Source organism: Grammomys surdaster, unplaced genomic scaffold (genome assembly GCF_004785775.1).
Source record: "Grammomys surdaster isolate TR1022 unplaced genomic scaffold, NIH_TR_1.0 62, whole genome shotgun sequence".
Lineage (NCBI taxonomy): Eukaryota > Metazoa > Chordata > Mammalia > Rodentia > Muridae > Grammomys > Grammomys surdaster.
In genome coordinates, this window is record NW_021604564.1 from 21,065,445 (window position 1) to 21,079,016 (window position 13,572).

Genomic DNA, 13,572 nt, shown 5'->3' on the forward strand with positions numbered 1-13,572 from the left:
TTTATAAACTGGTTTTTCTTTTGTGAAACAAAGTTAATTGTCTACAAAGAGCATATAAGGGATAAGATATGAAATATGCGTAGCACATGTTTAGTATGTTATAAGTATTCTTACTTCCTATAGTGAGAGAGAGACTTCTTCCTCTTCCCCCATCTAAGTGAAGGCATGTAAAAATGAATACACCTTTCCACTTTGTGCTAAATCTTCAGTGGTCTAATGTACTTAAATATGATGTATACTTGTCCTTACTTAGTTTCCTGTTCTTATTCAGAAAACCTCTAGTTTCCCTTCTGTTGGTTGTCTATGCTTACCTTCTGTAAAAAGACTAGCAAACATATTTCCTTCATTAGATTTGCTATGTGTTTTTTATGTTTGTTTTTTTGTTTATTTTGATAAAAGTCTTGCATCTCCTTGGATGGCCTAGATTTTACTGGTAGATTATGCTGACCTTGAACTCATGGCAGTGCTCTTGCCTCAGCCTCCTGAGTCCTGAGATTGTGTTTAATGCCTTTATGGCTGGCCTGGTAGTGATAACATATTTTTGATGGTGTCAGTCATGTAACAAGTTGATTCTCAGTTTTAAATGGAATAGTTGTATTAGGAAGATTGATTCTGGGATATCAGTTTGCTGGTTCCATAGTTAAGCCATAACAAAAATTGCTTCAGGCTACTTATTATTCTTTAAATAGCCACAAGGATATTCTTAAAGCTCCTCATGACTTGCTTACATCCCAGTGCCCTGGATACTGCACCCCACCGCCATAGTTAACCAGCATTTTATTTCCTGGATTCTGTTTAAGATGCTGTTCTACAACTCTCAGTTAGCTATAGAAATCAATTAATGATTCATTGTTAAATTACTTCAAGGAATATACTTGAATATGATATATAGCCCCTAGTATTGTATTGCAGAGTTATAGAAATTATTTTTTTACATTTGAGACTCAGTAATCCTTGTAGACAAAATTACTGTAAGTATGAAAGGATAGACTAGCTAGCAGCAATAGGAACAGTTATGGAGATTGTAATTATTAGCAGTCAGTTTCATAGACTTCAGGAGAAAAAAAGAGCCCTGTGTTCATTTTATAGGGCATTCATCCATATCATTCTCTGAGTTACACCAGTGGAGACACTGCTACAGATTCTCCAGTACATGTTGGACGTGCTGGAATGCCTGTAAAGGAGAGTCCACGTAAGGAGAGCCTTCTCAGCTATCTGACTGGAAGCTTCCCAAGCCTGCACAACCTTCTGGAAGGCACTCCTCAGAGAAGTAGTGCAGCTGTGAAAAGCAGCTCCCTAACAAGAACAGGTATCTAGCTCCAGTGGGTCCAACTCACTCCTCTGGACAATTAAATTTTGTTTTGTTTTGTTTTGTTTTTTATGGGAGAAATAGAAAACCACATTATTATATACTTTGATTATATGACTAATCTTTTTAGTTACTTTGTTTTTGAAAAATAATTTAGAACAAAATTATAACTTTCTTTTTGTACCTTTTATTTCTATTTTCAAATTAGTGCTAATGCCAAGCTACACATGCTGAGTCTGAAGAATGCAAAATCACCACCATGTGATAATAAAAATGAATTTTGTCCTAATGCCTTAGGATCTACATACCAACATCATGAAGTGAGAGTTTAAAAATACTTGGAGAGATGGCTTAGTAATTAAGAGTACTAGCTGTTCTTGAAGGGGACCTGGGATCAATTCCCAGTTCAATTCAAAGCTACTAACAACCATCTGTAACTCCAGTTCCAGGGGATCCACATGCCTTCTTCTGGCCCGGCATGCACTTTATACACAGACACAACTCAAGGCAAAGCACTTATACACATAAAATAAGAATAAATGAATCCTTACATTTTTTTCAAAGAAAGACATTTTAATATGACTTTCTGAAAGCATGCTAGTAGCATTTTTCTCTTTTATATTATATAATAATCTTATTCTCCGTAAACTTTCTTTTCAGGAAATACAGTAGCCACGGACATGTTATCCGAACATCCTTTGTTATCTGAGCCATCATCTGTGAGTTTTTATAATTGGATGTCAAATGCTGTGGGAAATCGTGGAAGTGTGGTACAGGAATCTCCTGTTACAAAGTCAGGTCATAACAGTCTTCCAACAGGTAATATAGTTATCATTTTTATCTTAACGGTCTTCAGTTGCACATACAGTTACTGCAAAATCTTGTTTCTCAGAGGATACTTAGACTGTCAGCTATTTGGATGAAATTGGACTCTTTCAGAAATGGCAAATTAAACTTTTATTTGGTACAAGATTTACAGAATATAAAACATTCAGTGTGGTTTGTTAAACATAACACAAAAGGAGGCAGGTTAAAAATCATATAGTTACAACATAATGTACCTACAAATACCGAAAATATTTTGAATCTGTCTAGTTCCCTCTGAAACATCATAAGAATTAATTCATTTACTCATTGTAGTTACTTACCAAACATTTAATCAGATCTATGGGAATAGTAAAGTAAGATTTCTTTCCTTAAGGAGAGAAATAAATTAAGGCCATTTATTAATTTTAAAAGAACTTGCATATATAGAAAGAAATATGGCAGTATGTTCCCAACAAAGTGGTGGCTATATCCAGTGTAAGTGTATTAGCCTTCCTTTCCTGTTTTTGAAGTTTTCCGTGTTAGTAAATATTGAAGAATATTGAAGTAGACTTTGATACTGATTAATAAAGGAAGCTAAAATGAATTTTAAAAGCTATTTAAGCCATGTGAATTATTTTTAGATAGAAATGAGAAGAGTGGTTGAATTGTGACTGCTCACTGAGCTCTTTCTCGCATTGAAGTGATCTGAATTCTAACCGCATGCAATGTTTCTGCATTGACTCTTGACTGAAGAAAATAGAAAGATGACATCCCACAGTTCTTGGCATCTATCTGGTTCTGATTTCACTGTTGTTTAGAATGGCTGTCGTTTCAATTTCAAGACAACTTCCATGGAATAGTTCCTTTCAACAAGGGTCTTTTGTCTGGAAGGACAGGATAAAGCTTGGGTGTAATTCTTTAACACCTATGGCTTTTCCCCTGCTGTATACTTGCTTTTCAAAGATTCTCCAGTCAGAAAATTCTACATTTTGGTGATAGACTGGCTTGAATTCCTATATAAACATCACTGGTATTTTATGAATATTTAATGTAGTTTTTTATTAATTACATCTGTAAATATTTACTGCTACATATTATTAGTCTTTTTGTTTTGTATTTTGTTTTATTTTGTTTTGTTTTTCCTCTGTGGTCTGGAAAGGGCATTACAACTTAGTTGTTTTTAAATTTGACTTGTTATGCCTTTGTTTTTTTGTTTCCAAATGATTCATATTTACTCTTGACATTTTGCTGTTAGGAGTTGCACCCAATCTTCCTACAATACCATCAGCCTCAGATTTCAACACTGTCTTATCTAGTGATCAGAATACTCTGGATGGAACACATTCTCAGCATAGTACTAGTCAAGATGATGTTGCAGGTGTAGAAGAAGCAAACCAAGGGTTTCCTGCTGTTCAACTTGCTGATGCACAGGTGAGCTTGTCTGCTTTTCCTGATACTGATTGTCACTTCCTTCAGCGGGGCTTAGCACAGGCCATCAAGCAGTAGGTACCTGAAGTTCAGATTAAATCTTTATTCTGTGCCTGTTGTAAAAGCCTTCATGCAAAATAGGAACACCCTTTAGAAGCACTTGGATTAATTATGAATACAAATTAACCAATAGGTTATCATTAATTGAAAGTTTCATCATCATATTTTTGTTATGGGTTAAAAATTGTCCATAACATGTCTAGCAAGTTAAATTTTATCATATTCTACCAACTCTTGTACAAAGTTAAGACTATTAAGTGAGTAATTGGGAGACAATGGATTTAGAATAAAGAAATAAAGTAGATATCTATGAGTAGCAGTGTCTTAAATGACTAGGAGGAGAAAGTAGAGGTCAAATGTGAACTATTGAAGTAGTTCATACCATCGAGGGTGAAATCTAGGAAAAGTTGTTTGCAAAAGTATAGACAAATACTGTGAAATTATTTGTAATATATTTAAGTTTGAATGACTAGAAGGTAAGTTAGAGAATGGGACATGTGGGATAAGTGGAGTTTTAAATGTGGACATTGGAAAGCTGTGTATTACAACTATTCATGGAATACACAGCTGGGTAAGAAAGTTGTTATACTTCCCTCAGTAATAGAAGAGAATGTTTCATCCCTTTCTCATAGTGAGAAACAAGTTTTACAGAAGCAAAGCCAGCTGTTAAACCTCACAGCCAATTATTCTATTCTTTTTAAAATTAATTAAGTAAATTTTTAACATCTTGACCACAGTTTTCCCTCCCTTCTCTCCTCCTAATCCTACCCACCCCGTACCTCCCCATCCACCCCTCCATTTCACTTTTAAAAAGGGCAAGCCTCTCACGGGTACTAACTAGCCACAGCATAACAAGCTGCAGAAAGACTAGGTTCCTCCTGTCCTATTAAGGTTGGACAAAACAACTCAATAGGAGCATAGAGACCCCAAAACAGGCCACCAAATCAGAGACAGCTCTGCTCCTACTGTAAGGAGTCCATAAGAAGACCAGGCTACACATCTATAACATATGAGCACAAGGCCTAGGACAGTCCCACGCAGGCTCCCTGGTTGGAAGTTCAGTTTCTGTGAGCCCCTGTGTGCCCATTTGAGTTGACTTTGGGGGTTTTATTGTAGTGGCCTTCACCTCTCTGGCTCCTACAATCTTTCCTCTCCTTCCACAGGATTCCCCAAGTTCCACCTAATGTTTGGCTATATGTCTCTGCATCATTTTTCCTCAGTTGCTGGGTGATGCATCTCTGATGACAAGTGTGCTAGGCCCAATCTATGGATATAACAGAAATCATTTCATTGACTTCCTATTTATGTATTTATTTATTTATTTATTTATTTATTTATTTATTTTTGGTAGTTGTGTTTGGTTCTTTAGACTACCTATCCTCTGGTTCCTGGTTCTCCGGGTAGTGTTGTGAATGGTCTCCCTCTACTGGCATGGATCTCAAGCTGGACCAGTCATTGTTTGGCCACTCACACAATTTCTGTGCCAACTTTTTCACAGCACATCTTTCAGGAAGGACAGATTGTAGGTCAGAGGTTTTTTTGGCTAGGTTGGTGTCCCAAACCCTCCACTGGAAGTCTTGCCTGGTTACAGGACATGTCTGATTCAGGTTCCATATACTCCATTGCTAGAAGTCTTAGGTAGGGTCACCTAGATTCTAGGGTCTCCCTCATAGATTCCTGGGAGTTTTCATTGGACTGGATTTCTAGCTTGTCACAGAGATTCATCCTCTCCCCATTCTAGTTGTCTCTCCCTGTACTCTCTATTTTCCACCTTCCTGATCCTTCCTGTTCCCATCCCCATACCATCCATCCAGGTCCTTTCCCCTGTCTACCTGTGATGTCTATTTTATTTCATCTTCACAGTGAGATCCATATATCTCCCACCACCACCACACCCCACCACCCCCCCCCAAGCCCTTCTTGTTACTTAGTTTCTCTGGGTCAATTTTCTTGGATCTGTTGAGACTTGTTTTGTGACTGAGTATATGGTCAATTGTGGAGAAGGTTCCATGAGCTGCTAAGAAGAAGGCATATTCTTTTACATTTGGGTGAAATGTTCTGTAGATATCTGTTAGGTTCATTTGAGTCATAATGTCTGTTAGACCTTTTACTTCTCTGTTTAGTTTTGGTCTGGATTAGAGTGTTGAGTCTCCCACTATTAATGTGTGGGGTTCGATGTGTGATTTAAGCTTTAGTAGTGTTTCTTTACAAATGTGTGTGCCTTGGCATTTCAAGACATAGATATTGAAAATTAAGACATTATCTTGGTGGATTTTTCCTTTGATGACTATGAAGTGCCTCTTTACATCTCTTGATTAAATCTGGTTGGAAATCTATTTTGTTAAATATTAGAATGGCTATACCAGCTTGCTTCTTGGGTCCATTTGCTTGGAAAATCTTTTTGAGCCCTTTAATCTGAGTTAATATCTATCTTTGATGTTGAGGTATGTTTCTTGTATGCAACAGACTGATGGATCCTCTTTTCATATCTATTCTGTTAGCCTGTGTCTTTTTATGGGGGAATTGAGTCCATTGATGTTGAGAGATACTAATGACAACTGAATGTTAATTCCTGTTATTTTGATGGTGGTAGTGATTGTGTGTGTATGTGTGTGTGTATGTCTGTGTGTATGTGTCCTTTTTTTGTTCATGCTGGTGTAAAATGTATTTCCTATGCTTTTGGGTATAGTTAACTTCCTTGCTTGGAGTTTGAATTCTCATTTCTTTTGACTAGCTTCTCTGTTAGCTATGATAATAGGCTTGGGCAGCCAGGTCTGGTGCTAGGTTTGATTTTTTAATAGAAATACATGGGTATCCATAGACTTTGATAAACACAAATGAATGTAATTAAATTATTTTACCCTCAGGGAAGTTATAGGGTAACTTATTTATTTTTTATTTTTTTATTTTTTTTTTATCAAAACAATTATGGTGTCTTAGTTTTGTTTCATTTTGTGGTAATAGATATTATGTGTTAGAATAAGAATAGAATCATCAGCAAACAATAAATTATGTTAATGCTGTTGTTTGATATCTTTCAGGTTGTTTTTAAACCTCTTCTGAGTCATACAGGAATCCAGTCACAGGACACAATGCCCCTTTGTTACCGGATGTACTTTGGAGAACACCTTTCATTTTCAGGAACTTTAGACTGCCTCAGAGCAGATATTGTAGATTCGGACACAGCTAAAGACAGGAAAGGGAAAAGAGCAAGAAGGTATTTTTCATATTATATGAAATTTTATTCAAAAATTATAATTTTAGTAACAATGAGAAGATAATTTCCAGTTAATAAATGTAATAATCATATTTTATTATGAATAACCTTTTGATTTTATTAATTGACCAAGCAGGATTTTAGGCCTTTTTTATAGAATGTGCATGAGGTAGTCTAAAGTATATCTATTGATAAATGCATACAGTATTTGTATGCTTAACTTCAGTAGTGAAGTTTTTATGTTTCTGTAGCTTTAATTTTGCACTGACAGTTCATTCCTAACTTACCTTTTGAGTTGATTTTTAGCATATTTGTGTAGGTATGGATATATTTATATAGATGTGGGTGTCCGTGTGATTGTATGCATAAATGTATGTATGGGGTGGGGTGTACACATGCACAGGGACCAGAAGAGGATGTCAGGTGTTCTCTAACATTTTCTACCTGTTCATTTGAGGTAGAGTCTCTCCCTAACCTAAGGCTAATCTTAATCTTGTCTTTGCTAGGCTGGAAGCTAACAAACCCTAGAAATCTTCCTACCTCCTCTACTGTTAGAGCTTTGTTCATGTTCATGGAATGCTTGGCTTATTAAATGAGTGCTGAGGTCTGGATGCCAGTCTTCATAATTGCACAGTAACCACTGAGCTACCTCTCCAGCCCCTCAGACAATATTTTTTATCCAGAATAGAGTAAAATTCATATTGAGAGCATAGCCATAAGAAACAAATATATAGGAAGGCATATGTAACATATGACAGATAAAGATATGAACAACCTGTTACTGCCATTCTGTATTTTCTTGGGTAATTTGTACATATCTTTACTGCTTGAATAAGCCCTTTTATATCTACTAATAGGTTTGACAGTCTTAGTTTTTTATTTTTTGTTGTTTTGCAAGGTTTAAGAGTAAAAGATCACTTATATCCAATTTAAACTTAAGAAAACTGGATTTTTAGTTTGAATATTTTATTTAAATTTTTTAAAAATGAAATTGTATTTATTTGTTGTGTGTGCATATATATACTCATGTGTGCATGCATGACACAGCATTCCTATGGAGGTTAGAGGACACCTCTGAGAGACAGTTCTCTCCAGTATGTGGGTCCCAGAATTGAACTGATATCATCAGACTTACTGGCAAGTGCCTTCATTCATTAAGCTATCTTAATGGCCCATATTTAAATTTTTAAATAATTTAAAATTTTTTTTAAATGAGTCATGTATAGATTATAGGGCTTTCTTTAATTTTACTTGAGCTCAAATTACTAAGAATTTTCTAATAATACAGGGTCATAGAAGCAGTTTTCTCTTTTTTGTTAAACACAGGGAGTTCTTGTAAAGTGTTTGTAAAACTTAATGGAAAAATCTTTAAAATGTCAAAATATTGTATATAAATATATATGTGTGTGTGTAGGAACACACATGCAAATACATCACATTTTTTGTAAATAAGTACATGTAACTACATTATACATAGTCATTATACATAATATATAAGGAGATCAGAAACTGCCTATAGATATACAGATTTTGTAGATATGCATATATGTATAATTAGAAACCAGTTACAGCCTTTTACTGGTGTCATAAATGCCATGCAGTGGTGCATGTACCAAGTCCCACCCACCTAGCCACACTTCCCTTTCTATGTGCCCAGAGCTCTTTTCTCCTTTTCTTGACTATCCCGAGATGTTTTTTTTTCTTCCTTTTGTTCATCATTACATAGTTCAGACTTTTTTGGGTTGTTTGCTTTTTCTCAGAGATTTGTTATGTCTCCCCTCTGTTTTGGATTATTTTTATAACTTTTTATTCTTTTATTGTAGTTCTTAGCATCCAGTGTTTCCTTCTGCAACTATATGCAGAACATTGATAGCCTCTTGTGACCAGCTTCATTTCATCTGTACATATTATACTATCATGTGGCATACTTTTTATTAAATAATAAATAAGGAATTACAGCCCTAGTTGTAAATTCATAGTTGAGTTGAAATATCAGAGTAGTTTCTGATTTTTTAAAAAAATAGATAATATGGCCTATGTTTCATTTTCCCTATGTGGCAGTGTATTCACAGAACACGTGGAAAAAAGAAGGGAAATGGTGATTTACTTGAGATTTATCATTATTGTTGATAGAAGTTGAGTGCCTTTTTAAAACAAAATGTTTAAAATGACTGTAATTTTTACCCAAAAATTTTTAGATATGTCAGGGGTATAACAATTTTTGCATAAGATTTTAGGAACTTTTAGTGTGGTTTGTTTCAGTTGGTTTTCCGTTCCACTTACAACTTGGTAAATGAAGCTGTGAGGATTTTCTTTCCAGTAACAAATAGGATTATACTAAGTTTGAAATTTTAATTAATTGTTTAGTATGATGGGCTGGTTCTAATTGATCTGTGGCTAACTCTTAATTTCCATATTATTGTATGCGATATTAGATAGCAAGGAAAAAATGTTTTCATTGTTTTATTGAAACCATTTTTTTTTAAATAGAAGACAATTGATTTTGACTTCTTAGTTCATTTTAGAGTAAAATTAACAAGAAAAATGAAAGGTTATCTTCTTGCCTATAAACAGACTAGACTAATGCAAACATCCAATGTATTGAATCTCTTGCTTAACTGCACAGTTCACCTTGGAGGTTATTATGTTTATAAATGCATAAGAATATGCTATGTAGTTCTTTACAAAAGGAAGTAACATCCTTTCCTTTTGAATATTTTAGGCAAGGCCATGTGAATCTTCCCCCACTGGAGTTCAAGCCAGCATTAATGTTAGAAACATTCAGCATCAGTGCTGTTGTAATGGAAAAGTCAGTGTGCACTCCGCAAAACTCCACCAGTGCCCTTTCCTTTCATGATCTCAACAAACGCTATTACAACACCTTCCATTGCAACTTCACTATTTCCTGCCAGTCAATAAGTCAGCATGTGGATATGGCTCTGGTCCGTCTTATCCATCAATTCAGTACAATGATAGATGACATCAAAGCAACTCAGACAGACATTAAACTTAGTAGATACACAGCTGGATCAGCTTCCCCTACACCTACCTTCAAAACCAGAAAACATCGGGATTTCCGTTCATCTGACTTCAGCCGCAGTTCGAGAGGGAGTCTCAATGGTGGCAACAGAGTAAATAATGCCAAGAACAAACGGGCCAACAATGAGAACAATAAAAAAGAATCCCGAAACAAAAATTCACTAGGAAGGTCTGAAAGAAGAACTTCAAAAGTATCTAGAAAAGGTTCAAAAGATGTAGTGGATCATATGACCATTCATATGGATGATTCAGATTCCATAACAGTGTCAGAGCAAAGTGAGCCTTCCGCTGAATGCTGGCAGAATATGTATAAATTGCTGAACTTCTATTCACTTATCTCGGATCCAACAGGAATATTGGAAAAATCTTCAGAAACATTTGGACCAGCAGGTAACAAGCATTTTCATGATTTAAAAATTTCTGTTTAAGAATGCTGAAGAAGCCTGTTCACCATATTAATGGTGTAAATTATTGAAATGCAGAGAAATTGGTACTCACCAAAAGGAGAAAATAGTGCTGACATTAAGATATTCTGTCAGCATACTTCCTATTTTCCTTGACCCTAACATGGACTACTTTTAAAGGATTCAGACAGACTTAATTTCAAATATCTAGATTGATCATTTACTTCAGTAGGTATTGGGGAAGATGTTGAAAAAAATTAGTTGAATCATTTAAAGAGGGAAAAGTCTAGTCTAGAGTTTGAAACCAAGAAGGCTAATAGAGTATTTCGAATGTTCTTTGTACTGTTTTTTCAAATCTCAAACCATATATTTCCATTTACTAAAAAGGTGTTCGAAGTCCTACAGAGCCAACGTGTAGAGTTGTATTCGAGAATGAACAAGACAACAACAGCTTGACTAAAACACAGAGGAAACGTAGTCTGGTAACCTCTGAACCTCAGCATGTTACTTTAATTGTGTTTGGGATTGGCATGGTGAACCGCACACACCTAGAGGCGGATATTGGTGGGCTGACAATGGAATCAGAACTGAAGAGGATCCATGGCAGTTTCACCCTTAAGGAAAAAATGAAAGGTGTAACACTTTTCTAATACTATAATGTTGCTTTGCTTAAAGAAATGTGTTTCTAATATTTGAACATTCAAGAAAAATGAAGTTGTACGATATTTGCATTTCCTTATTGCCACTATAGAAATTTATAATCTAATGTTCATTCTTAGTATCTTTATAAAAAATTGAGAACTTCACAAAAATTCTATTACTGGACATAAAATTTCTCTAGAGTAATTAAAATGTGCCATTTATTTCTAAAATGGTCACAGAAAGTATGATAGTTCATTAAATCTAGGAGAGCATGTTTGAATATGCTCCATAACTTTATGTAGCACAAAAAAAAAATACTGTCAGATGAAATTGCTTGTAAAATATACCCCAGTTTCAGAAATTGCAAAATAAAATGAAATATTTAAGTCAATGGATAGAACAGTATGGAGTTGACTTTTGGGATTCCCTTGCATATCAGTGTTGTTTTCTTCATGGTCATTGCATTGTTCAAGAGAAGAAACTTATGAATGACCACTCATTTTTGTTAACTTATGATTATCCAATATATAAAGTCTAAATTTTGCATTAAATACTCATCTGTAGCTGTTTTGTTTCATACCCTAAGTATGAAACAGAAGTTAAACACTAATTTTTACATGAAATTTATATATGATTAAAGAAAATTCTGTGAAGAAATGAAAAATTGTAAATTGCTAAGAGAAATACAAACACATTAATTCTCAAATACAAGGCAAAAGATGTCTATATTGAAGTAAATTTTTAACTTTAGTTATTTTAAGATTGACCAGTTTTTTCTTCTGTTGCTTTAGTAAACATTAAGAATTACATTGTTGTCTCTAAACTATATTTCTTCTTTAGTGTAGCAATTCTAGTTCTACAACCTAGAAAGAACAGAAAGTGACTGATGTTAAAGAGCTGGTGGTTATGTTTATAGTCCCAAGACAGTTTAAGACTTACCCATTATAAGTTGTATCATAGGACTTATTTATATGAAAAAATTCTAAAAGAGAAAAGCAGGCAAAATGACATGTTTATTTTACTTAGATACATAAGTAATAAGTATATTGAAATCACAGAAAGTATATGAACCAAGAGTAGTAGTTTTTTTTTTCCAAAGTACATTGTGGTATAGGCCATTTAATTCCAGTAAGTTATTTAATGCATGAAGCGCATTTCTGCATAATTCTACTTTTTAGATATACTCTGTACACATGTATGTATGCAAAACAGTAAGCTGAGGAAATTTTCATAAGGTAGTCTGACAATAATTAAGCACATTTTATTATAATTTATAATTATCATTTGTCCTCAAATATATTGTGAATAAAGTAAGTTTAATATAATATACAATTTTCAGAATTCAAATTACTTTTTTTATATTTAAGATGTTTTGCATCAAAAGATGACTGAGACCTGTGCTACTGCTCACATTGGTGGGGTTAATATTGTGCTACTTGAAGGTATCACACCAAATATACAGTAAGTGTGCTTACCTTTACCTGTTTTCTTTTACTTCCTTGTTACAATTTATAAATAACTTTGAATTCCTTGAATGAACTCATACTACGTAAATTTTGAAGTTTATACAGTGTTTCTAGATACAATTTGGAAAAAAAAACAATTGATTTTGTTACACCTGCCTAACATAAATTCACCCCCACTCATTAAAAAAAATGCCCAGTTTCCAGTATCTGGTGAGATTGTCTTATAAGAAAAATGATCATAGTACAGATTTCTATTTAGCATGTAGATTGTTATTTTTCCTGTCATTTAAATAATTAATTAAAATTACAAAGAATAAAAACTTTAATCATTATTCACCTAGACTTCAGATTTGTCATTTAGAATTTTAAGAAACATAACAGTTTGAAATCTGTTACAGTATAAATGAAGCCTTTTTTAAAAAAAAACTCTATCGGCTGTACATTGCATCCCATGCTACCCTAGATTACAGAGTAAGAGTTTGTCTAAACAAGGAAACATCATCAACAACAAAAACCAAATGAACAAAAACCCATATACTGTATTTTAACTCTTTGTTCTTAATTTTTTTTCTGAAAGTTCTGTACTTGGGTCTTTTCTGATAGAGTGATTCTGATGTTGATAGCATTTACTCGTGGTATGTAGAGCATTTGTATATGAGGAATACATTTAACCATATGACTTTATATCTGTGGTAGTATTTGCTTTAATTTATAATTTCTTTTCAGTGGGTCTGTTTTGTACTATGACTAGAAGTGTTTTAATATTTATGGTCATGTTTGAGACTTTGTTCATCTTTGATAGCATAATTAGTATTATGCTAATGTTGTCCTGCAGCATAGACCTCAGGCTAGGCAACCACTAAACAGAAGATTTGACTCCTCTGAAAATTATTATTAGATCAAACTACAGTTCTAATCACGATTTTAGAGTTCTGGATAATGCAAAAACCTGTCTTGAGCAACATTTCAAGTAGATATTGATAAACAGGCCAGAGCCTAGTGTAGAGAAGATCTCAGATTTAACTCTTGCGGAAGTAGCTACGGATCATTGCTTAGAATCATCTTTAATTATTTATTTCATAGGCACTTCCTAGGCATATCCTATCCTTAAAGAGAGAGAGCCAGAAAGAGAGAGAGAGGGAGGGAAGGGTGAGGAGGGAGGGAGGGAGGGAGGGAGGGAGGGAGGGAGGGAGGGAGGGA

At 34.4% G+C, this 13,572-nt stretch overlaps 1 protein-coding gene across 3 annotated transcripts in view; it reads left to right on the forward strand.

The window, feature by feature from the left end:
- The window catches only part of Kiaa1109 (KIAA1109 ortholog), a 189,899-nt gene that overhangs the window by 102,952 nt on the left and 73,375 nt on the right, over nucleotides 1-13,572 (forward strand). For all 3 annotated transcript variants that reach the window (XM_028763894.1, XM_028763886.1, XM_028763876.1), the window contains exons 43-49: nucleotides 1,090-1,309; nucleotides 1,970-2,128; nucleotides 3,372-3,547; nucleotides 6,646-6,821; nucleotides 9,544-10,250; nucleotides 10,652-10,897; nucleotides 12,274-12,367. In XM_028763894.1, coding sequence (XP_028619727.1) covers nucleotides 1,090-1,309; nucleotides 1,970-2,128; nucleotides 3,372-3,547; nucleotides 6,646-6,821; nucleotides 9,544-10,250; nucleotides 10,652-10,897; nucleotides 12,274-12,367 — 1,778 coding nt within the window. The remainder of the gene's footprint in view (nucleotides 1-1,089; nucleotides 1,310-1,969; nucleotides 2,129-3,371; nucleotides 3,548-6,645; nucleotides 6,822-9,543; nucleotides 10,251-10,651; nucleotides 10,898-12,273; nucleotides 12,368-13,572) is intronic.